Source organism: Salvelinus fontinalis, chromosome 24 (assembly GCF_029448725.1).
Source record: "Salvelinus fontinalis isolate EN_2023a chromosome 24, ASM2944872v1, whole genome shotgun sequence".
Taxonomy (NCBI): domain Eukaryota; kingdom Metazoa; phylum Chordata; class Actinopteri; order Salmoniformes; family Salmonidae; genus Salvelinus; species Salvelinus fontinalis.
In genome coordinates, this window is record NC_074688.1 from 1,906,995 (window position 1) to 1,932,311 (window position 25,317).

Genomic DNA, 25,317 nt, shown 5'->3' on the forward strand with positions numbered 1-25,317 from the left:
TTTTTCTCAAGGTTCCCATCTGTCTGTCTGGTTGTGGTCTCCAGGTATCAGGATCTCCTGGATCAGAACCAGGCTCCTTTCTACCTGTTCAGCTGTGCCATGCGCTGGCTGGCCGTGCGGCTGGACGTCATCAGTGTGGCTCTGATCAGCATCACAGCGCTCATGATAGTCCTCATGCATGGCCAGATCCCTACGGCCTACGCCGGCTTGGCCATCTCCTATGCCGTGCAGGTCAGTGCTCCTCCTATTAACAAATCTGTCACTACGGGAGGGGGGAATCTTAACTTTCACTTAAATTCGTTAGATGTCAGCTATCTAAAAATCAATGGGGAATGATGGGGGCATCCATACAATTTTCCCAATTTCATGGCCAAATCAACTGAAATAATGTTCGGTTTGACGTTACTTAAAGGTGATTTGGTATTCCCCCCCCTATTCTTTTTTACATTGCACTGATACCCTTATCACTTTATACACATGATGTGGCTCAGTTGGTAAGCGCTTGGTACCAGCAATGCTTAGGTTGTACATTAAATTCATGCAGGGATCACATTTACAGTACAGTATGCAGTACATTCACTGTACTGTAAATGGTTTAGGGTAAAAGTGTCTGCTTAAGAGGCAGATATAATATAAAATACATGCTTTTCTCTTACCATCACAGCTCTCCTCTGCCTTCTTCCCATCACTTTTCTCTTCACTTACCGGTATTACTCCCCTTGTCTATCCCCCGTACGCTCTGTTACTTCCTCTCATCTCCTCTGTTTCTGTCACTCCACTTTCCCTTCCACTCCTCACTCATCTTTCCCTTGATTGGTTGTTATATATCTAAACAGAGCTGCGTAGATCCATTATATGAAATGACAAATTATATTATACATACTTGGTTAAAAGAGGAGTTACACGGTTACAGTAGTATAGATGACGTTAATGCATTTAATTTGATAAATGTCTTATTCCTCTCCCCCTCTTTCTCTCAGCTCACAGGGCTGTTCCAGTTCACAGTCAGACTAGCCTCTGAAACTGAGGCTCGCTTCACTTCTGTGGAGAGAATTCACCACTACATTGAGGTTACTGCACTATAAATACATGGCACTGCACTCTCACTGCATATGTTGTCTTACTACCACTGTGAGCTGCTGCGTGTTTTCGTCATTCTAACACTAGGAAACCCTAAGAAGACACATCTTATAGCTGAGGCCTAGAGTTTCAGAGTAATTTTTTACTGCACTTTTTTAAGCATTTTGGGCTGCAATGTATACATCTGAAAGGTGCTAAAGAAATGAAGTGCAGTATTATTATTATAATGAACCCTAAAGCGGTCTCTCCTGCCTTCCCCCAGTCTCTAGCGCTGGAGGCCCCGGCCCGCATCAAGAACAAGGCGCCCCCGCCAGACTGGCCGCAGGAGGGCGAGGTGGTGTTTGACGGGACGGAGATGAGGTACAGAGACAACTTGCCGCTTGTTCTCAAGAAGGTGTCCTGCACCATCCGTCCCAAGGAGAAGATTGGCATAGTGGGCCGGACGGGCTCAGGTCAGTGGAAACAGTCAGTGAAACATCTCTCGAAGCCGTGCGCTGTTTGATCATGTATCTGAAAATCCTACTTATACATCATATAAGTTGTGTTATATATCCAGGACCGAGGTCAATTTCACTTAATTCCTATTGAAACCTACATTTCACATTTGTAAATGTCGTTTTAGCTAGCTCTTGTATTTATTTTATGGCTCGCGATTGTTACATCATTCTAATTTTACAGAGTATGTCCCCCCCTGCCCTGCTCTGTCCCCAGGGAAGTCTTCTCTGGGTGTAGTTCTGTTCCGTCTGGTGGAGCCCTGTGGCGGCTCCATCACGATGGACGGCATCAACATCTGCGACATCGGCCTGGCCGACCTCCGCAGCAAGCTGTCCATTATCCCTCAGGAGCCTGTGCTGTTCAGCGGCACAGTCAGGTGGGCACGCCACTCAAACGCATCACTGTACTATTGTGACTGTAAATGAACACTGTCACTCGCCTGGTGGTCCCAGATGTGGTTTTGCTGAGTTGGCACAAGGGATTTTTTTCCTTTAGTCCCATCCACTGATAAATGTATTCTGGTGACTGTCGATGTTACTTAAAGTTATCCTTGTCCTGTATCCACCACCAGGTCAAACCTGGACCCTTTTAACCAATACGCCGAGGAGCTGATCTGGGACGCTCTGGAGCGGACACACATGAAAGAGTGTGTGAGTATCCGGAACTCGGTTGTCCAGAGTAAGAGACTACGCGAGAGAGTATGCTCATACTAGATGACTGGTTTTTAGAAAGATGCTTGTGTGCCAGTAGGTGGGGTGGAGTTATGGGCACAGAGGCTCAGAAGGGAAGAGGTAACACAGGACTGAGAAATGAGATCCATGTTTAATTTCCTGTCTTTGACTCAGTACTCACTCCCTCTCTCTGTCCATCCCTCCAGGTGTCTCAGCTGCCCCTGAAGCTGGAGTCAGAGGTGGTGGAGAACGGAGAGAACTTCTCCGTGGGAGAGAGACAGCTGCTCTGTGTTGCTAGAGTCCTACTCAGACAGTGCAAGGTACCCTTCAAAATGGGAATTGAGAGAATTGTAATTTTCATGTGTGTTGACGTCCAATCGTTTTCTGGGTAGTCAACCTTGTGAGTAGAAAGAGAACTTTAATCTTCTATGGTCACAGCACTTTTCTAACTTAGCTCTCGGTGCCCCCTCCCCTCTCAGGTCTTGATCTTGGACGAGGCAACGGCAGCAATGGACTCGGAGACGGATTCTCTGATCCAGGAGACAATCCGCAATGCCTTTCAGGACTGCACCACCCTGACCATAGCCCACCGGCTGCACACCGTACTCAACTGTGACCGCATCATGGTGCTCAACCAGGGACAGGTACACACAACACAAGCTCATCTACTGTACACTCACTCGCCTAGTACTATTTGTGTAGCGGAACTAGCTAGCTAGTGAGTCCAGAAGCTGTGTTTCCCTGTAGCTCAACCTAAGCATGGTTTTTGTAGGTGCAGGAAGCTGCTTTGTGGTTGCAAAGTTGTTTTAAACAAGGGTTCGAATCTCGGGTCAGTCATACAGAGACGGAAAATGAGGTTGCATACATTCACATTTCTTGTCTCTACAACAGGCTAATGGGCTTGGAAGGCTTTTAGGTCTTACTAAATCAACATTTATGTAGTGATACCCCATATTTATGCTCCAAGGAATCCCTAAAGCCTTGTTTTGTTTTGTCCATTTAATTTAGGTGGTGGAATTTGACGAGCCGTCCATCCTGCTGGCCAATGAGAACTCTCGATTTTGTTCCATGCTGGCTGCCGTGGAGAACAAGATCTCTGTGAAAGGCTAAAATGGGTACAGGAGGCACAGACGTGCCCTGGAGATGAGGAGAGGGGAGGACGCTCCCAAAGGGGTCCAGCCATCCGACCGCTCCCTCTGTGGTCTCACCCTCTTCCTCTGCTTACCCACCCTGAGTTTACCGCTCAGCCTGTAGAGGGGTGCAGCATCGGACCATGGAATTAGAATTCTACTGTTGCATCATGTCCTTGGTATAAGGCAAGGGCTGCCCTGAGGAGATGCTTGCTCAGAAGCCATTTAAGCTGGAATGGTCAGGGAACCACTGATACTGTACTGTCTTTAGTAATATATAAGAAATAAAGCTTTATGTGTAGCTATATTCATAGCATAACTGGTCTGTTTTATAGAATATATCTATATATACATATATTTACAGTGGTAAAATATGCTTTATTTTCTACTGACTCTGTATGTACAACGTAGTTGTATGAAATGTATTATTGTATATTCACTCGTGTTTTACCATCATTGCTGTCTAACTTTGCTGTTGATTTTTTTTGCGGCTTGAAACATCTGTAATCCTTTCTCTTGTGACTTGAACCCATGAGCCCTTAAACCCTGGACCCTGGCACAAGTGGTGTATCTGGGGCCTAGTGGGACATAAGACTCTACTAGGAGGGAAATGGCTCAGTGTTTTCACTGGGCAATCAAAAGGACACGCTTCAAGGTAGAAATAACCCTGCTTAAAGGTAGAGGGTATCACCCCTTCTTAAAGGCCTTGTATGTCTACAGCCTAGTCCCTCTCTTAACTCTTTCTTCTGACTTTTTATTATCATGATTCTTTTGATTGCTGTTAACTTCAGTTTGTTGTTACTGTTTGTCACAGCCCTTTTGCACTGATGGTGAAGCTACAGGGGGTCGCCAGTGCCATCTGCTGTTGGGGAGGGGAGGTCCTGCGACTGTTCTACATTATTATTATGGTGACATAAAAGATGCCTGTTGAGCACAAGGTCTTTGTGATTTGAACAAGATTGGATTCTCTTTGCCCTGACCCAGTGAATATTTTATGTGTGTGTTGTCAATCCGCTCATTGACACTGTTTGGACCAGAACCACACAGATTATAACACTCCTGCACTGGGTGTAGTAGGGAACCTCTATCCTGTCTTTGCAGTATTGAGGTGATGCTCATACTGTAACTACGAATAACCTCGGCAAGCCTTGCAGAATGTGTGTCGTTCTGTCATTTCTATTACTTTTTATAGCCTTAGCATGACTTCATTACTGCCTTGTTAACAGGGTAGGATGAAGTGGAAAGGGATCGCTTTTAAATATTCTGTCAATAAAACTATTTTAGGTTTACCTGTGTGTTCTTTGTCAGTGTTGTTGATGGGTGAGGGAGAAAAGGAGAAAACATTTTTTGGGGAGGGTGTTTACAAGTGGCAGCAACATGCTGAATTGAGATCAGCGTATGGGAGGGTCAGAATTCCAGTCGGGATCAGAACTGGGAATTTGCAGCCAGAATTTCAGATTCCCGAGACATGTTGAGCAGATAGTGGTCTTTGGGAAGAATAGCAACACACTTACATTTGAATATTGAAATTTGCAATACTTAAACAAAGAATACCTGGGAATGTGGGAGAGGGGTGTTAGGCTATGCTTGATGAAGGGAGAACATAAGATATACAATAAGAGGCAAATCCAGGTCCTGCCAGATTGAATACTGGCCTACCCAATCAGGGGGTCTTAAAATAAATATATTGACACAGTAAAAGTTAAAAGTTTGGACACACCTACTCAAGTTTTTTTGTTCTTTTTACTAGTGAAAAAAATCAAAACTATGACATAACACATGGAATCATGTAGTAACCAAAAATGTGTTAAACAAATCTAAATATATTTGAGATAGTTCAAAATAGCAACCTTGATGACAGCTTTGCACAATCTTGGCATTCTCTCAACCAGCTTCATGAGGTAGTCACCTGGAATGCATTTCAATTAACAGGTGTGCCTTGTTAAAAGTACATTTCTGGAATTTCTTTCCTTAATGCGTTTGAGCCAATCAGTTGTGTTGTGACAAGGTAGGGGTGGTATACAGAAGATGACCCTATTTGGTGAAAGACCAAGTCCATATTATGGCAAGAACAGCTCAAATAAGCAAAGAGAAACGAAAGTCAATCATTACTTTAAGACATGAAGGTCAGTCAATCCGCAAAATGTCAAGAACTTTGAACGTTTCTTCAAGTGCAGTCGCAAAAACCATCAAGCGCTATGATGAAACTGGCTCTCATGAGGACTGCCACAGGAAAGGAAGACCCAGAGTTACCTCTGCTTCAGAGGATAAGTTCATTAGAGTTACCAGCCTTAGGAATTGCAGCCCAAATAAATGCTTCACAGAGTGCAAGTAACAGACACATCTCAACATCAACTGTTCATTATCTCAACATCTCAACATCAACTGTTCAGAGGAGACTGCGTGAATCAGGCCTTCATGGTCGAATTTCTGCAAATAAACCACTACTAAAGGACACCAATAAGAAGAGACTTGCTTGGGCCAAGAAACACGAGCAATGGACATTAGAACGGTGAAAATCTGTCCTTTTCTCTGAGTCCAAATTTGCGATTTTTGGTTCCAACCGTGTCTTTCTGAGACGCAGAGTAGGTTAATGGATGAGCTCCACATGGAGGAGGATGTGTGACGGTGCTTTGCTGGTGACACTGTCTGTGATTTATTTAGAATTCAAGGCACACTTAACCAGCATGGCTACCACATCATTCTGCAGCGGTACGCCATCTCATCTGGTTTGTGCTTAGTGAGACTATGATTTGTTTTTCAACAGGACAATGACCCAACACACCTCCAGGCTGTGTAAGGGCTATTTGACATGGAAGGAGAGTGATGGAGTGCTGCATCAGATGACCTGGGCTCCACAATCACCCGACCTCAACCCAATTGAGATGGTTTGGAATTAGTTGGACCGCAGAGTGAAGGAAAAGTGGCCAACAAGTGCTCAGCATATATGGGAACTCCAGGAAACGAGCATGCCCCATCCACATCGACGGGGCTGCAGTGGAGCAGTGCGAGAGCTTCAAGTTTCTCTAAGGGCTTAAAATGGTCCACACACTCACAGTCATGAAGGTGTGACAGCGCCTCTTTCTCCTCAAAACGTTCTACAGCTGCACCACTGTTAGCATCTTGACTGGCTGCATCACTACTTGGTATGGCAACTGCCCCGTCCTCGATCGTATAACGCTACAGAGGGTGGTGATGCACACTCACACAGACACTCCAATACACAGACATTTGCTCACACACACAACATGCACACACATTAATACTGACAACACAAATGCACACACACAATCAATAGCTATATTCAATCAAATTCCCGAGTTGATTTAAAACCTATGTTTATCCCATTATGATGGTTGGTGTCTTAATGAATTTCTCCAAAATCATGTGACATAAAACATTACTTTTCTGTCCTTGCATTTACAGTGGGGCAAAAAAAGTATTTAGTCAGCCACCAATTGTGCAAGTTCTCCCACTTAAAAAGATGAGAGAGGCCTGTAATTTTCATCATAGGTACACTTCAACTATGACAGACAAAATGAGAAAAAAAAATCCAGAAAATCACATTGTAGGATTTTTAATAAATCTATTTGCAAATTATGGTGGAAAATAAGTATTTGGTCAATAACAAAAGTTGATCTCAATACTTTGTTATATACCTTTTGTTGGCAATGACAGAGGTCAAAGTTTTCTGTAAGTCTTCACACACTGTTGCTGGTATTTTGGCCCATTCCTCCATGCAGATCTCCTCTAGAGCAGTGATGTTTTGGGGCTGTTGCTGGGCAACACGGACTTTCAACTCCCTCCAAAGATTTTCTATGGGGTTGAGATCTGGAGACTGGCTAGGCCACTCCAGGACCTTGAAATGCTTCTTACGAAGCCACTCCGTTGCCCGGGCGGTGTGTTTGGGATCATTGTCATGCTGAAAGACCCAGCCACGTTTCATCTTCAATGCCCTTGCTGATGGAAGGAGGTTTTCACTCAAAATCTCACGATACATGGCCCCATTCATTCTGTCCTTTACACAGATCAGCCGTCCTGGTCCCTTTGGAGAAAAACAGCCCCAAACCATGATGTTTCCACCCCCATGCTTCACAGTAGGTATGGTGTTCTTTGGATGCAACTCAGCATTCTTTGTCCTCCAAACACGACGAGTTGAGTTTTTACCAAAAAGTTCTATTTTGGTTTCATCTGACCATATGATATTCTCCCAATCTTCTTCTGGATGATCCAAATGCTCTCTAGCAAACTTCAGACGGGCCTGGACATGTACTGGCTTAAGCATGGGGACACGTCTGGCACTGCAGGATTTGAGTCCCTGGCGGCGTAGTGTGTTACTGATGGTAGGCTTTGTTACTTTGGTCCCAGCTCACTGCAGGTCATTCACTAGGTCCCCCTGTGTGGTTCTGGGATTTTTGCCCACAGTTCTTGTGATCATTTTGACCCCAGGGGGTGAGATCTTGCATGGAGCCCCAGATCGAGGGAGATTATCAGTGGTCTTGTATGTCTTCCATTTCCTAATAATTGCTCCCACAGTTGATTTCTTCAAACCAAGCTGCTTACCTATTGCAGATTCAGTCTTCCCAGCAGTCTTGGTGCAGGTCTACAATTTTGTTTCTGGTGTCCTTTGACAGCTCTTTGGTCTTGGCCATAGTGGAGTTTGGAGTGTGACTGTTTGAGGTTGTGGACAGGTGTCTTTTATACTGATAACAAGTTCAAACAGGTGCCATTAATACAGGTAACGAGTGGAGGACAGAGGAGCCTCCTAAAGAAGAAGTTACAGGTCTGTGAGAGCCAGAAATCTTGCTTGTTTGTAGGTGACCAAATACTTATTTTCCACCATAATTTGCAAATAAATTCATTAAAAATCCTACAATGTGATTTTCTGGATTTTTTTTTCTAATTTTGTCTGTCATGGTTGAAGTGTACCTATGATGAAAATTACAGGCCTCTCTCATCTTTTTAAGTGGGAGAACTTGCACAATTGGTGGCTGACTAAATACTTTTTTGCCCCACTGTACGTCAGTGTAAGATGGCATTATATCATATATCAAGCATTAATCAGTTAAATAAGATATTGAACTTGAACCCTGTAAGAATCCTGGATCTAGCTGATGGACAGTTTTTTGTTTAGAGATCTCAGAAATGCAGTGTAACTAGATAACATTGTGTCTCCTTATGTTACAGGGTGAAAAAATGTTAATGGGCATACAAATCCAAAATAATAAATGTGATTGCAAAATTGAATGCTTCTAACCGAAAGAATCAAATCGTATTTGTCACACGCTCCGAATACAACATTTCACCTTACAGTGAAATGCTTACAAGTCCTTAACCAACAATGCAGTTAAGGAACATTTTTTTAAAGTATTTACTAAAATAAACTGAAGTAAAAAATAAATCAAATTAAAAATAAGAAAAATAACAAATAATTAAGGAGCAACAATAAAATAACAGTAGCGAGGCTATATACAGGGGTACCGGTACAGAGTCAATGTGTGGGGGCACCGGTTAGTCGAGGTAATTGAGGTAATATGTACATGTAGGTAGAGGTAAAGTGACTATGCATGGATAATAAACAGAAAGTAGCAGCAGCGTAAAAATGGGGGGTGGGGGGGTGGGGCAATGCAAATAGTCCAGGTAGCCATTTGATTAGCTGTTCAGGAGTCTCATGGCTTGGGGGTAGAAGCTGTTAAGAAGCCTTTTGGACCTAGGCTTGCCGTGCGGTAGCAGAGAGAACAGTCTATGACTAGGGTGGCTGGAGTCTTTGGCAATTTTTTGAGCCTTCATCTGACACCGCCTGGTATAGAGGTCCTGAATGGCAGGAAGCTTGGCCCCACTCACCTTACCTTGATGCTTAAAAGATAAATTGATACTGTCATTAATGTGGTTCTTTAATAATTATGCATAATACTTGTTGGATGTGCATTTGGTGTCCAGCTGATTAGTTACGCCATATTTTCACACATCATCATTTGATCTATCAAGGAATTTTCCTAAATCAAGTGATGAACAGCTGTTGTGATAGTGCATGCAATGCAACAAAAGCCCAAGTGCTGGAAGAAATATTTTGCGAGGAATGCCCAGAATATTTGGTGCCTCATTCCTTATGCAGGTGAAGACAGTTGTGCCTGTATCCATGTTTGATGTATACTGAACAAAAATATAAACACAACATGCAACAATTTCAACAATTGTACTGAGTTCTTATGAGGACATCAGTCAATTAAAATAAATTAATTAGGCCCTAATCTATGGATTTCACATGACCGTGCAGGGGTGCAGCCATGGATGGGTATAGGGTATAGGTAGGCCCACCCACTTGGGAGGTCCTGGGCTGGCGTGGTTACACATGATCTGCGGTGTTGAGGGCAGTTGTACATACTGCCAACGATGTTGGCATTGTGTTGTGTGACAAAACTGCTTAAGTGGCCTTTTATTGTCCCAAGCACAAGGTACACCTGTGTAATGATCATGCTGTTAAATCAGCTCTTGAGATGCCACACCTGTCAGGTGGATAGATCTTGGCAAATGAGAAATGCTCACAAACAGGGATGCAAAAGAATGTGTGCAAAACTTGAGATAAATATCAATCAAATGTATTTATAAAGCCCTTCTTACATCAGCAGATGTCACATAGTGCTGTATAGAAACCCAGCCAAAAACCCCAAACAGCAAGCAATGCAGGTGTAGAAGCACGGTGGCTAGGAAAAACTCCCTGGAAAGGCCAGAACCTAGGAAGAAACCTAGAGAGGAACCAGGCTATGAGGGGTGGCCAGTCCTTTTCTGGCTGTGCCGGGTGGAGATTATAACAGAACATGGCCAAGATGTTCAAATGTTCATAGATGACCAGCAGGGTCAAATAATAATAATCACAGTGGTTGTAGAGGGTGCAACAGGTCAGTGCCTCAGGAGTAAATGTCAGTTGGCTTTTCATATCCGATCATTCAGAGTATCTTTACCGCTCCTGCTGTCTCTAGAGAGTTAAAAACAGCAGGTCTGGGACAAGGTAGCACGTCCAGTGAACAGGTCAGGGTTCCATAGCCGCAGGCAGAACAGTTGAAAATGGAGCAGCAGCACAACCAGGTGGACAGCAAGGGGTCATCAGGCCAAGTAGTCCTGAGGCATGGTCCTAGGGCTCAGAGAGAGCAAAAACTTAAATTCACACAGGACACGGGATATTTCTGGAGAAATTCTCCAGATATAACCGACTATAACTAGCCCCCCGACATAAACTATTGCAGCATAAATACTGGAGGCTGAGACAGGAGGGGTCGGGAGACACTGTGGCCCCTTCCGACGATACCCCCGGACAGGGCCAAATAGGCAGGATATGACCCCACCCACTTTGCCAAAGCACAGCCCCCACACCACTAGAGGGATATCTATCGCCTCCCGGGTGGCGCAGTGGTCTAGGGCACTGCATCGCAGTGCTAGCTGCGCCACCAGAGTCTCTGGGTTCGCGCCCAGGCTGGGCTGGGTTCGCGCCCAGGCTCTGTCGCAGCCGGCCGCAACCGGGAGGTCCGTGGGGCGACGCACAATTGGCATAGCGTCGTCCGGGTTAGGGAGGGTTTGGCCGGTAGGGATATCCTTGTCTCAGTATGTAAAAAATGTAATAAAATGTATGCACTCTACTGTAAGTCGCTCTGGATAAGAGCGTCTGCTAAATGACTAAAATGTATGTAAAATGTAAATATCTTCAACCACCAACTTACTATCCTGAGACAAGGCCAAGTATAGCCCACGAAGATCTCCCCCATGGCACGAACCCAAGGGGGGGGCGCCAACCCAGACAGGAAGATCACGTCAGTGACTCAACCCACTCAAGTGGCACACCCCTCCTAGGGACGGCATGGAAGAGCACCAGTAAGCCAGTGACTCAGCCCCTGTAATAGGGTTTGAGGCAGAGAATCCCAGTGGAGAGAGGGGAACCAGCCAGGCAGAGACAGCAAGGGCGGTTCGTTGCTCCAGTGCCTTTCCGTTCACCTTCACACTCCTGGGTCAGACTACACTCAATCATAGGACCTACTGAAGAGATGAGTCGTCAATAAAGACTTAAAGGTTGAGACCGAGTCTGCGTCTCTCACATGGATAGGCAGACCATTCCATAAAAATGTAGCTCTATAGGAGAAAGCCCTGCCTCCAGCTGCTTGCTTAGAAATTCTAGGGACAGTAAGGAGGCCTGCGTCTTGTGACCGTAGCAAACGTGTAGGTATGTACAGCAGGACCAAATCGTAAAGATAGGTAGGAGCAAGTCCATGTAATGCTTTGTAGGTTTGTAGTAAAACCTTGAAATCAGCCCTAGCCTTAAAAGGACGCCAGTGTAGAGTGGCAAGCACTGGAGTAATATGATCATTTTTTGGGGGTTCTCTTCAAGATTCTAGCAGCCATGTTTAGCACTAACTGAAGTTTATTTAGTGCTTTATCCGGGTAGCCGGAAAGTAGAGCATTGCAGTAGTCTAACATAGAAGTGACAAAAGCATGGATTAATTTTTCTGCATAATTCTTGGACAAAACGTTTCTGATTTTTGCAATGATATAGATGGAAAAAATTCTGTACTTGAAACAGTCTTGATATGTTCGTCAAAAGAGAGATCAGGGCGCCGAGGTCCTTCACAGTTTTATTTGAGACGACTGTACAACCATCATGATTAATTGTCAGATTCAACAGAAGATCTCTTTGTTTCTTGGGACCTAGAACTAGCATCTCTGTTTTGTCCGAGTTTAAAAGTAGAATACGCTTTTTGTGCATATGGAAAATGTCTGGGATCTTTTTTTTCAGCTCATGAAAAATGGGACCAACACTTTACATGTTGCGATTATATTTTTGTTCAGTGTAATTTATCAATATGGTCCATATGACATTTTAGCTATTGTAATTAGCTGGGACGTCTGAAAGGGGTCTCACATTTCATCACAGCTACAGTAGCAATATCGATACAACAACCTCCATATGTTGTTTGCCTTGAAAATGTTCAAACATGGGTTTGAATGTGGATTGTGGAGAAACTGGGGCATCATCTGGTTCACGTTTGTCGTCATGCGCACCGCGGCATCACACCAGCGGTTTCCCCTCCATCGTCCTCCTGTAGAATTCCGGGTCGGGAACACCCCTCCCCCCGCTTGCCCCCAACAAACCGATGAGCGCAAGCCAAGGACACCAACAACATATCCAGGGCAACGAGGAAACAATTACGAATAAAGGTTATACTTGTAACTACTCTCAGGGGATGGTGGGTTCCGGCTATGCAAACGGACACCCATTGATACAAAGTATCACATGTACACTATGGCTGTCTACCTTTCTCTGCCATGAGTGTGAAATATGTATCAGTTTCACGCAGTTTCCTGCATAATGCATGTCACTTGTGCAACGCCAATTTGTTTTACATTCAATGACTATTCGCTCCGTGGAAGAAGGCTACCGAAATATATGCGTTTTGTTAACGTCGAGTTAGAGCTGATGCTAAGGCTAATTAGGCTACATGTTGCTATAGGCTATGTATAGGCTACCTTGCTGAGTCCACTCGTCTCTGTAGCGCCCCCCTACATTCTACAGCTCTAAAACTTTCCTGTCTCAAATATTTCCTCCCTGTTTTTTTACTTCCTGTTTTCTACGGGAGTCACATAGCCCAAGCTCCTTTCATTTCAACTTCTCCCCTCTTCTGTATGTTCACCCTTTTCTTTTTATTTATTCGCGCTACATTGTTTCTCACAAGTCTGTCTAACAGGCGCCCAGAATCTTCTCTCTTTGCGTAAGTCTAAGACTTGGAAATGCAGAACTCGTTCAACTTCGGTCCCGATGGATTTTACATATTGTTTTGATGTCCTTTTTCTAAAACACTTTTTTTCTAATGTTTTTTGTTCGTAATGTCACTCTGGAAGTAGTTGCCCAACCAAAGGCCCTTTTCTACAAAGTAACATGTCGGCAGCTAGCTCATTAGCTATGTGGCAGCTACTCTGGAGCTGACATATCTAGCTAATTTGCACATTTTATACGCTTCAACTACGGTTGTAGTTCCTTTTTGCGCGTTCATTTATTCCTCCCTGGAGGTTATAATGGCCCAATTCCAGCGTCCGACACTGTGTTGCTGCCGCAAAGTGCTCACAGTGCCTAGCAAGTCGTGTGAGGGCGGCCAAGGTCTGGGTCAGTGTCGCCTTGTCGACATCGCATCTGCCTCCAACTTCCACTGCTTCAAGCTTCGCCACTTTCATCTCGACCTCCGCCTCAACTTTGCCGTAAAGGAGATCACTGGGTGGCAAGTCCTGGAACTTGTGGCTATCCAACCAGGAGTGCAGACTTTGGTTTTGGACACTCACCCATCCTTGCTAATTCATTCCATAGACTGCAAGGTGCCTGGCACCACCGGTGCCCAGAACATTTCCCCGTCGCTCACCTACCGGGTAGACCCATTCACGGACTATGGATCTTCGCTGAATATCAGCCTCCCAGCCTATGTGATACGGCCGCATCGGGCTTTCCAGATCACGGTTCGCTACACAACGACAGACGGTCCTGCGGTAAGGTCACTTTAAAGGTTCAGGCTACTGCACAGTCTAGAGCGCACAGTTACATTTAACTTAGGAGCATTTTTAAACTCTCCATTGTTAAAGTAGTAAGGCTTACTAAGTAAGCAATTGTATTTTTTTTTAAACAATTGAATGAGTTTGCCAAGAGTTGAGTTTTCTATTTACTGTGCTTCATTGTCATATTTTAAAGGCGCCCACCAGAGGGCAATGCCGTCCCTAATTTCAACGTATTTTTTGCCCTAGAACGGAAATGCTTGTTTAGGTTCGACTTCCAAAGAATGACGTAGGCTACTTATACATAATCACGAATTGGGGTGGGGAAAGAACTTCATGGTGATTTCCACATGGAGAAACATCAACAAATAGGGAACTGACAGCTGTCCTGTAGCTAGCTAGCATGCTTAGCTAGCTATCTTCCTAAACTTATCTAGTTATTGTCTATTGTTGTTTTCTTTTTTTTATGACACCGTATTCAAAAGATTATCTATCTGGCAAGGCTGGTTCTGCAGCTGGATTTGTCATAAGCATTTAGCGAAAACTTTGCCATAGATGGAAACCAAACCAGTATATTTAGCTTTGCCATTTATTGTTATCTCCAAAGTATTGGCATCTTCCATAAGATGCATGTGTTTTTCTACATTGTAATGGACAAGGCGCCACCTTTAGTAGGTAGACTGCTGGCAGGCTTTTCTGCAGTACAGCAAAGTCAGCCCGTGTTCAGGGTTCTCACAGGGGAAGTGAAATGATAGGCATACAATAACTTTTCTCATGATACACTTTGCAAATGCGTCGCTCCAGTGCATTGCCGTTCACCTTGCACCCCTGGGCCAGACTACACTCAATCATAAGACTCATCTCTTCGGTAGGTCCTTAGTAAAGACTTAATGGTCGAGACCGAGTCTGCGTCTCTCACATGGATAGGCAAACCATTCCATAAAAATGGAGCTCTATAGGAAAAAGCCCTGCCTCCAGCTGTTTGCTTAGAAATGTTTTGCTTCTAGTCAGGATTCTAGCAGCCGTGTTTAGCACTAACTGAATTTTATTTAGTGCTTTATCCGGGTAGCCGAAGAGTAGAGCATTGCAGTAGTCTAATCTAGAAGTGAAAAAAGCATGGATTAGCTTTTCTGCATCATTTTTGGACTAAAAGTTTAGGATTTTTGCAATGTTACGAAATTTGAAAAAAGCTGTCATTAAATATTGATATGTTCGTCAATAGAGAGATCATTGTCCAGAGTAACACCGAGGGCCTTCACCGTTTTTTTGAGATGACTGTACAACCATCAAAGTAGCCGGAAAGTAGAGCATTGCAGTAGTCTAACATAGAAGTGACAAAAGCATGGATTAATTTTTCAGCATAAGTATGGGACAAAAAGTTCGATTTTTGCAGTGTTACATAGATGGGAAAAAATTCTGTCCTTGAAACAGTCTTGATATGTTCGTCAAAAGAGAGATCAGGGTCCAGAGTAACGCAGAGGCCCTTCAGTTTTATTTGAGACGACTGTACAACCATTATGATTAATTGTCAGATTCAACAGAAGATCTCTTTGTTTTTGGGGACCTAGAACTAGCATCTCTGTTTTATCCGAGTTTACTTTTAAACTCGGACAAAACAGAGATACTAGTTCCAGGTCCCACGAAACAAAGAGATCTGCTGTTGGATCTGACAATTAATCTTGATTAGGGATGCACCGATATGACATTTTTGGCCGATACCGATATATCCAATGTTTTCCTTGACAAAAAATCTGATACCGATGACCGATGTTTACAATTTTAGCAGCCTTTTAAGCATTCGAGTACAGTTAAATAGTTGAAACATACACACACACTGACCAAAAAGTTATTTTGTTGGCATTTACGTATGTCCCCATTACCAGTAAAACATAATCAAAACCTATTTATTTTACTTACTTGCTGTGCTGTTTCGTTGTTCATTTGTTCAGTCGGTTCATTCTCAACCAGGATTTCATCATACATATCAAGCAGTGAAGTTTCAGCTGTCTGTGGCCTTTCTTCCTCGGTACATACTGTCACTGTGTCCGTTTCCGTCTTGTCCAGCTGTGTCTAACATTTCACTTAAACCCTGTTTCTTGTCTGCATCGAAGTAGCGGTCCTTGTACATAGCATCAAGCATGGTGGCGACACAGTAGAAGCTCAGAGAGAATGCCACCGAATTGCTTGTTCACAGCCTCTAGTAGAGTACTTTTCCAAGTTAGCTTCCTACATAGACAGTGGGGTTTTGTTGAGCAGGTGTTTCAATGCCATGACAGAGGGTATTACGTCTGATGTAGATGCAGTTGATGAGCTTATTTCTCGAGGCAGTTGTCAGCATGCACATGGGGCTGACATCACTGGTCCAAATGTCAGTCGTGAAGCTAATAGCAGTGATGCTAATAGCAGTGACGCCCATAGCAAATAGCTCACAGCTGTGCGTTTCAACAATACCGTGTAACTCCGGTAGAGCAACATCTGAAAAATAGCACCTACTTGGAAGTGTGTACCGGTGCTCGACTAGTCGGCGAAACCCAACATCATTCACGTCAGAGAATGGTTGATTGTCAAGGGCAATGAATTCTATTACTTTGGCGTTAATGGATTTCAACTTTGAGGTGTCTCGCTGAAATGTTCTTACTCTTTCAAATGACTGCTCGACTTGTTTACTACTCGATCCACACAGCAGAAATTGTGGGCTAGGTTAGGAATGCTGTGTTGCATGTGTGGAGCTATATTTTTGGTGGTGTCATTACGTCATCTACCTACGTTATATAGGTATGCACGTCAGCTTTGACATCGGTTTTGCACATCGGAGTTAAACTAGACATTGGGCCCATGCCGATGTTGGCATTTTCAGCTAATTTCGGCCGATTCTGATATGCTTACCGATATATCGTGCATCCCTAATCTTGATGGTTGTACAGTCATCTCAAACAATGAATTATTGAATTCAATTGTTATGCAACATCGTGGGTAATTGCTGGGGATCGTCTTTCAGTAAAAAAAGTGAATGTCTGCTTGTGGTACATTCATTATTTTATATTACACCAATTTGCCCAATGTGGACAGTTACTACATTATACAAGCTCACATTTTTACCACATAAATTGTTGTGGAATTACACATAATGTTTTGCTTCTTTATAAAAGATTATAGTCATCACAAGTATATTGAATTGATTGCTTTAAACAGATTCATACAGTTGAAGTCGGAAGTTTACATACATCTTAGCCAAATATATTTAAACTCAGTTTTTTCACAATTCCTGACATTTAATTCTAGAAAAAATTCCCTTTCTTAAATCAGATAGGATCACCACTTTATTTTAAGAATGTGAAATGTCTGAATAATAGTAGAGAGAATTATTTATTTGAGCTTTTATTTCTTTCATCACATTCCCAGTGGGTCAGAAGTTTACATCCACTCAATTAGTATTTGGTAGGATTGCTTTTAAAGTGTTTAACTTGGGTCAAACGTTTAAGGTAGCCTTCCACAAGCTTCCCACAATAAGTTGGTTGAATTATGGCCCATTCCTCCAGACAGAGCTGGTGTAACTGAGTCAGGTTTGTAGGCCTCCTTGCTCGCACAATCAATCAATCAATCAATTTTATTTTATATAGCCCTTCGTACATCAGATAATATCTCGAAGTGCTGTACAGAAACCCAGCCTAAAACCCCAAACAGCTAGAATGCAGGTGTAGAAGCACGGTGGCTAGGAAAAACTCCCTAGAAAGGCCAAAACCTAGGAAGAAACCTAGAGAGGAACCAGGCTATGAGGGGTGGCCAGTCCTCTTCTGGCTGTGCCGGGTGGAGATTATAACAGAACTATGCCAAGATGTTCAAAAATGTTCATAAGTGACAAGCATGGTCAAATAATAATCATTAATAATTTTCAGTTGGCTTTTCATAGCTGATCATTAAGAGTTGAAAAACAACAGGTCTGGGACAGGTGGCGGTTCCATAACCGCAGGCAGAACAGCTGAAACTGGAATAGCAGCAAGGCCAGGCGGACTGGGGACAGCAAGGAGTCACCACGGGCGGCAGTCCCGACGCATGGTCCTAGGGCCCAGGTCCTCCGAGAGAAAGAAAGAGAGAAGGAGAAAATTAGAGAGAGCCAAGATTTTCAAAATGTTCATAAATGACAAGCATGGTCAAATAATAATCAGGAATAAATCTCAGTTGGCTTTTCATAGCCGATCATTAAGAGTTGAAAACAGCAGGTCTGGGACAGGTAGGGGTTCCATAACCGCAGGCAGAAGAGTTGAAACTGGAATAGCAGCAAGGCCAGGCGGACTGGGGGCAGCAAGGAGTCACCACGGCCGGTAGTCCCGACGTATGGTCCTAGGGCTCAGGTTCTCAGAGAGAAAGAGAGAACGAGAGAATTAGAGAGAGCATACTTAAATTCACACAGGACACTGGATAAGACAGGAGAAGTACTCCAGGTATAACCAACTGACCCTAGCCCCCCGACACATAAACTACTGCAGCATAAATACTGGAGGCTGAGACAGGAGCGGTCAGGAGACACTGTGGCCCCATCCGAAGAAACCCCCGGACAGGGCCAAACAGGAACGGATATAACCCCACTCACTCTGCCAAAGCACAGCCCCCACACCACTAGAGTTATATCCTCAACCACCAACTTACAATCCTGAGACAAGGCCGAGTATAGCCCACAAAGGTCTCCACCACAGCACAACCAAGGGGGGGCGCCAACCCAGACAGGAAGTTCACGTCAGTAACTCAACCCACTCAAGTGACGCACCCCTCCTAGGGACGGCATGAAAGAGCACCAGCAAGCCAGTGACTCAGCCCCAGTAACAGGGTTAGAGGCAGAGAATCCCAGTGGAGAGAGGGGAACCGGCCCTGGAGAGACAGCAAGGGCGGTTCGTTGCTCCAGAGCCTTTCCGTTCACCTTCACACTCCTGGGCCAGACTACACTCAATCATATGACCTACTGAAGAGATAAGTCTTCAGTAAAGACTTAAAGGTTGAGACCGAGTCTGCGTCTCTCACATGGGTAGGCAGACTGTTCCATAAAAATGGAGATCTATAGGAGAAAGCCCTGCCTCCAGCTGTTTGCTTAGACATTTTAGGGACAATTAGGAGGCCTGCGTCTTGTGACCGTAGCGTACGTGTAGGTATGTACGGCAGGACCAACTCGGAAAGATAGGTAGGAGCAAGCCCATGTAACGCTTTATAGGTTAACAGTAAAACCTTGAAATCAGCCCTTGCCTTAACGGGAGGCCAGTGTAGGGAAGCTAGCACTGGAGTAATATGATCAAATTTCTTGGTTCTAGTCAGGATTCTAGCAGCCGTATTTAGCACTAACTGAAGTTTATTTAGTGCTTTATCCGGGTAGCCGGAAAGTAGAGCATTGCAGTAGTCTAACCTAGAAGTAACAAATGCATGGATTAATTTTTCTGCATCATTTTTGGACAGAAAATTTCTGATTTTTGCAATGTTACGTAGATGGAAAAAAGCTGTCCTTGAAACAGTCTTGATATGTTCGTCAAAAGAGAGATCAGGGTCAAGAGTAACGCCGAGGTCCTTCACAGTTTTATTTGAGACGACTTTACAACCATCAAGATGAATTGTCAGATTTAACAGAAGATCTCTTTGTTTCTTGGGACCTAGAACAAGCATCTCTGTTTTGTCCGAGTTTAAAAGTAGAACGTTTTCAGCCATCCACTTCCTTATGTCTGAAACACAGGCTTCTAGCGAGGGCAATTTTGGGGCTTCACCATGTTTCATTGAAATGTACAGCTGTGTGTCATCCGCATAGCAGTGAAAGTTAACATTATGTTTTCGAATAACATCCCCAAGAGGTAAAATATATAGTGAAAACAATAGTGGTCCTAAAACGGAACCTTGAGGAACACCGAAATGTACAGTTGATTTGTCAGAGGACAGACCATTCACAGAGACAAACTGATATCTTTCCGACAGGTGAGATCTAAACCAGGCCAGAACTTGTCCGTGTAGACCAATTTGGGTTTCCAGTCTCTCCAAAAGAATGTGGTGATCGATGGTGTCAAAGGCAGCACTAAGGTCTAGTAGCACGAGGACAGATGCAGAGCCTCGGTCTGACGCCATTAAAAGGTCATTTACCACCTTCACAAGTGCAGTCTCAGTGCTATGATGGGGTCTAAAACCAGACTGAAGCATTTCGTATACATTGTTTGTCTTCAGAAAGGCAGTGAGTTGCTGCGCAACAGCTTTTTCTAAAATTTTTGAGAGGAATGGAAGATTCGATATAGGCCGATAGTTTTTTATATTTTCCGGGTCAAGGTTTGGCTTTTTCAAGAGAGGCTTTATCACTGCCACTTTTAGTGAGTTTGGTACACATCCGGTGGATAGAGAGCTGTTTATTATGTTCAACATAGGAGGGCCAAGCACAGGAAGCAGCTCCTTCAGCAGTTTAGTAGGAATAGGATCCAGTATGCAGCTTGAAGGTTTAGAGGCCATGATTATTTTCATCATTGTGTCAAGAGATATAGTACTAAAACACTTAAGTGTCTCTCCGATCCCAGGCCCTCGCAGAGCTGTGCAGATCCAGGACAGCTAAGCCCTGGAGGAATACGCAGATTCAAAGAGGAGTCCGTAATTTGCTTTCTAATGGTCATGATCTTTTCCTCAAAGAAGTTCATGAATTTATTACTGCTGAAGTGAAAGCCATCCTCTCTTGGGGAATGCTTCTTTTTAGTTAGCTTTGCAACAGTATCAAAAAGAAATTTTGGATTGTTCTTATTTTCCTCGATTAAGTTGGAAAAGTAGGATGATCGAGCAGCAGTGAGGGCTCTTCGGTACTGCACGGTACTGTCTTTCCAAGCTAGTCGGAAGACTTCCAGTTTTGTGTGGCGCCATTTCCGTTCCAATTTCCTGGAAGCTTGCTTCAAAGCTCGGGTATTTTCTGTATACCAGGGAGCTAGTTTCTTATGACAAATGTTTTTCGTTTTTAGGGGTGCAACTGCATCTAGGGTGTTGCGCAAGGTTAAATTGAGTTCCTCAGTTAAGTGGTTAACTGATTTTTGTCCTCTGACGTCCTTGGGTAGACAGAAGGAGTCTGGAAGGGCATCAAGGAATTTTTGTGTTGTCTGAGAATTTATAGCACGACTTTTGATGCTCCTTGGTTGGGGTCTGAGCAGATTATTTGTTGCGATTGCAAACGTAATAAAATGGTGGTCCGATAGTCCAGGATTATGTGGAAAAACATTAAGATCTACAACATTTATTCCATGGGACAAAACTAGGTCCAGAGTATGACTGTGGCAGTGAGTAGGTCCAGAGACATGTTGGACAAAACCCACTGAGTCGATGATGGCTCCGAAAGACTTTTGGAGTGGGTCTGTGGACTTCTCCATGTGAATATTAAAATCACCAAAAATTAGAATATGATCTGCTATGACTACAAGGTCTGATAGGAATTCAGGAAACTCAGAGAGGAACGCTGTATATGGCCCAGGAGGCCTGTAAACAGTAGCTATAAAAAGTGATTGAGTAGGCTGCATAGATTTCATGACTAGAAGCTCAAAAGACGAAAACGCCATTTTTTTTTTTGTAAATTGAAATTTGCTATCGTAGATGTTAGCAACACCTCCGCCTTTGCGGGATGCACGGGGGATATGGTCACTAGTGTAACCAGGAGGTGAGGCCTCATTTAACACAGTAAATTCATCAGGCTTAAGCCATGTTTCAGTCAGGCCAATCACATCAAGATTATGATCAGTGATTAGTTCATTGACTATGACTGCCTTTGAAGTGAGGGATCTAACATTAAGTAACCCTATTTTGAGATGTGAGGTATCACGATCTCTGTCAATAATGTCAGGAATGGAGGAGGTCTTTATCCTAATAAGATTGCTAAGGCGAACACCGCCATGTTTAGTTTTGCCCAACCTAGGTCGAGGCACAGACACAGTCTCAATGGGTATGGCTGAGCTGACTACACTGACTGTGCTATTGGCAGACTCCACTAAGCTGGCAGGTTGGCTAACAGCCTGCTGCCTGGCCTGCACCCTATTTCATTGTGGGGCTAAAGGAGTTAGAGCCCTATCTATGTTGGTAGATAAGATGAGAGCACCCCTCCAGGTAGGATGGAGTCCGTCACTCCTTAGCAGGTCAGGCTTGGTCCTGTTTGTGGGTGAGTCCCAGAAAGAGGGCCAATTATCTACAAATTCTATCTTTTGGGAGGGGCAGAAAACAGTTTTCAACCAGCGATTGAGTGCTGAGACTCTGCTGTAGAGCTCGTCACTCCCCCTAACTGGGAGGGGGCCAGAGACAATTACTCGATGCCGACACATCTTTCTAGCTGATTTACACGCTGAAGCTATGTTGCACTTGGTGACCTCTGACTGTTTCATCCTAACATCGTTGGTGCCGACGTGGATAACAATATCTCTATACTCTCTACACTCGCCAGATTTAGCTTTAGCCAGCACCATCTTAAGATTAGCCTTAACGTCGGTAGCCCTGCCCCCTGGTAAACAGTGTATGATCGCTGGGTGATTCGTTTTAAGTCTAATACTGCGGGTAATGGAGTCGCCAATGACTAGGGTTTTCAATTTGTCAGAGCTAACGGTGGGAGCCTTCGGCGTCTCAGACCCCGTAACGGGAGGAGTAGAGACAAGAGAAGACTCAGACTCAGACTCCGACTCGCTACATAATGGGGAAAACCGGTTGAAAGTTTCTGTCGGCTGAATGAGCGACACCGGTTGAGCATTCCAACAGCATTTCCCTCCAGAAGCCATGAGAAAGTTGTCCGGCTGCGGGGACTGTGCGGGGGGATTTATACTAACGTTACTATCTGTACTTACTGGTGGCACAGACGCTGTTTCTTCCTTTCCTACACTGAAATTACCCTTGCCTAACGATTGCGTCTGAAGCTGGGCTTGCAGCACAGCTATTTTCGCCGTAAGGCGATCGTTCTACTGTATATTATGAGTACAGCGACTGCAATTAGAAGACATCATGTTAATGTTACTACTTAGCTTCGGCTGTTGAAGGTGTTGACGAACCATGTCCAGATAAAGCGTCCGGAGTGAAAAAGTTGAATGAGGGAAAAAAGTTGCGATGGAAAAACTAAAAATATAAACGGTAATTAAAAACAGAAACAAAACAAAAAACGTAAAGTTGTCAGCTAGCAAAGTAAAGTAAAGTTGGCAGCAAAACGCACACACACTTTTTTAGTTCTGCCCACAAATTTTATATGGGATTGGGGTCAGGGCTTTTTGATGGTCACTCCAATACCTTGACTTTGTTGTCCTTAAGCCATTTTGCCACAACTTTGGAAGTATGCTTGGGGTCATTGTCCATTTGGAAGACCCAGTTGTGACCAAGCTTTAACTTCCTGACTGATGTCTTGATGTTGCTTCAATATATCCACATAATTTCCCTCCTCATGATGCCATCTATTTTGTGAAGTGCACCAGTCCCACCTGCAGCAAAGCACCCCCACAACATGATGCTGCCACCCCGTGCTTCACAGTTGGGATGGTGTTCTTCGGCTTGCAAGCCTCCCCCTTTTTCCTCCAAACATAACAATGGTCATTATGGCCAAACAGTTCTATTTTTGTTTCATCAGACCAGAGGACATTTCTCCAAAAAGTAAGATCTTTTTCCCCATGTGCAGTTGCAAACCGTAGTCTGGCTTTTTTTTAAAGCGATTTTGGAGCAGTGGCTTCTTCCTTGCTGAGCGGCCTTTCAGGTTATGTCGATATAGGACTCGTTTTACTGTGGATATAAATCATTTTGTTCCTGTTTCCTCCAGCATCTTCACAAGGCACAAGGTCCTTTGCTGTTGTTCTGTGATTGATTTGCACTTTTCGCACCAAAGTACGTTCATCTCTAGGAGACAGAACGTGTCTCCTTCCTGAGCGGTATGACGGCTGTGTGGTCCCATGGTGTTTATACTTGCGTACTATAATTTGTACAGATGAACGTGGTACCTTCAGGCATTTGGAAATTGCTCCCAAGGATGAACCAGACTTGTGGAGATTTAAAGGCACAGTCAACTTAGTGTATGTAAACTGACCCACTGGAATTGTGATACAGTGAATTATAAGTGAAATAATCTGTCTGTATAAAATTGTAGTAGATGTCCTAACCGACTTGCCAAAACTATAGTTTGTTAACAAGAAATTTGTGGAGAAATCTATCAAGGATTGTGAGATCTTGCATGCTTCTGCAATGTAGTCAGCCTAGAACCCTTAATTTACAAATGTCTTAATGTCGTCTGCAATGCCTCTTTAAAGGAACAGTTCACTCTAAAATCAAAGTCTGTCACGCATTTTCAGACATCAGAAGTGGTTTAATGTTGATACATGTCCATGTTGCACGGCATCTGTTGCATTGAGCTATATGCCAAATGAAATGGAAAGATAATATTGTAGTCTAATTTCCTGATTTAATTCAGTGTCTATATTTTCAGTATATAGCTGGAAATACACAAAGCTTGGAATTTGGACACATCTCAACGTTCGACCAAACATTGACTTTGAGAGTGTACTATCAAGTTTAAGAAATTTATGTTTCTGATTGGTTCCTGGTCCCTCTAGATCTGGTGGCTGGACGCAGAGCTGACGTGTGGTCAGACTCGCCCGCTCGTCTTCACTCAGGGCCACTCTGTCTGCAACCGATCCTTCTTCCCCTGCTTCGACACCCCCGCTGTCAAGAGTACCTACACCGCTACTGTCAGAGTGAGTGTCAACTGTCACACCTCTATTGCCGGTTTCCAGAGAAACCTGACCCTATTGTCTTGATATTGACATAACATTTTAAACACACAGGTTTATGTTAATGTAATACACATCATCTGTCAAGAGCACCTACACCGCTACTGTCAGGGCAAGTCACCTCTAAAACCTGGGTTGTGTTGATGTAGATATTGTTTATTTAACCTTTATTTTTATCAGGAGCTGAAACCAAGGTCTCTTTTACAGATGAGCCCTGAATTACAGAAATGACTGAAAATACACACATCAAAATATAAATACAAAATGCAAGCAGAAAGAAAGATAAAAACAGTCATAAAACACATTCATCATTAAGGTCCTCAATTAGCTTTCTGAATTGCCCTAGAGGCACCAGAATATCACATTTAAAAACATTTTGAAGATTGTTCCACAAGTAAGGTGCATGAAAACGAAAATCTGATTTACCTACCTCAGTAGGTACCAAAAGAATATCCAGAGTTGGCCATCCCTGAGACCAGGTGTGGTAACTCCTTATGTCTAAAGTTTAGTAATGACGCAAGGTACATTGGGACTTTTTGCTTACAAGTGCAGGTACATTTTTTTTTACAGACAAGTTGATATTGTTAATGTAAATAGTAAAAAGTACAGGACCCAGAATTGACCCCTGTGGGACACCTTTTTTTAATATCCAGGAAACCTGATTTAACACCATAAGTGGATATA

General features: G+C 43.7%; 2 protein-coding genes across 8 annotated transcripts in view; both read left to right on the forward strand.

Moving 5' to 3' along the window:
* LOC129821734 (ATP-binding cassette sub-family C member 5-like) overlaps nt 1-4,665 on the forward strand; it is a 51,670-nt gene extending 47,005 nt beyond the window's left edge. For 5 of the 6 annotated variants that reach the window (XM_055879345.1, XM_055879346.1, XM_055879343.1 and 2 more), the window contains 8 exons: nt 45-231; nt 981-1,070; nt 1,343-1,532; nt 1,792-1,951; nt 2,147-2,225; nt 2,453-2,566; nt 2,726-2,890; nt 3,255-4,665. In XM_055879345.1, coding sequence (XP_055735320.1) covers nt 45-231; nt 981-1,070; nt 1,343-1,532; nt 1,792-1,951; nt 2,147-2,225; nt 2,453-2,566; nt 2,726-2,890; nt 3,255-3,356 — 1,087 coding nt within the window. In that variant the 3' untranslated portion in view covers nt 3,357-4,665. Of the gene's footprint in view, nt 1-44; nt 232-980; nt 1,071-1,342; nt 1,533-1,791; nt 1,952-2,146; nt 2,254-2,452; nt 2,567-2,725; nt 2,891-3,254 lie in introns of those variants that run through there. The other variant, XM_055879349.1, reaches the window with a different exon arrangement.
* Nucleotides 4,666-12,020: 7,355 nt separating this feature from the next.
* Nucleotides 12,021-25,317, forward strand: part of rnpepl1 (arginyl aminopeptidase like 1) — a 34,984-nt gene continuing 21,687 nt past the window's right edge. The window contains exons 1-2 of one of the 2 annotated variants that reach the window (XM_055879352.1): nt 12,021-13,897; nt 24,457-24,597. In XM_055879352.1, the coding sequence (XP_055735327.1) occupies nt 13,436-13,897; nt 24,457-24,597 (603 nt within the window). In that variant the 5' untranslated portion in view covers nt 12,021-13,435. The remainder of the gene's footprint in view (nt 13,898-24,456; nt 24,598-25,317) is intronic. The other variant, XM_055879351.1, reaches the window with a different exon arrangement.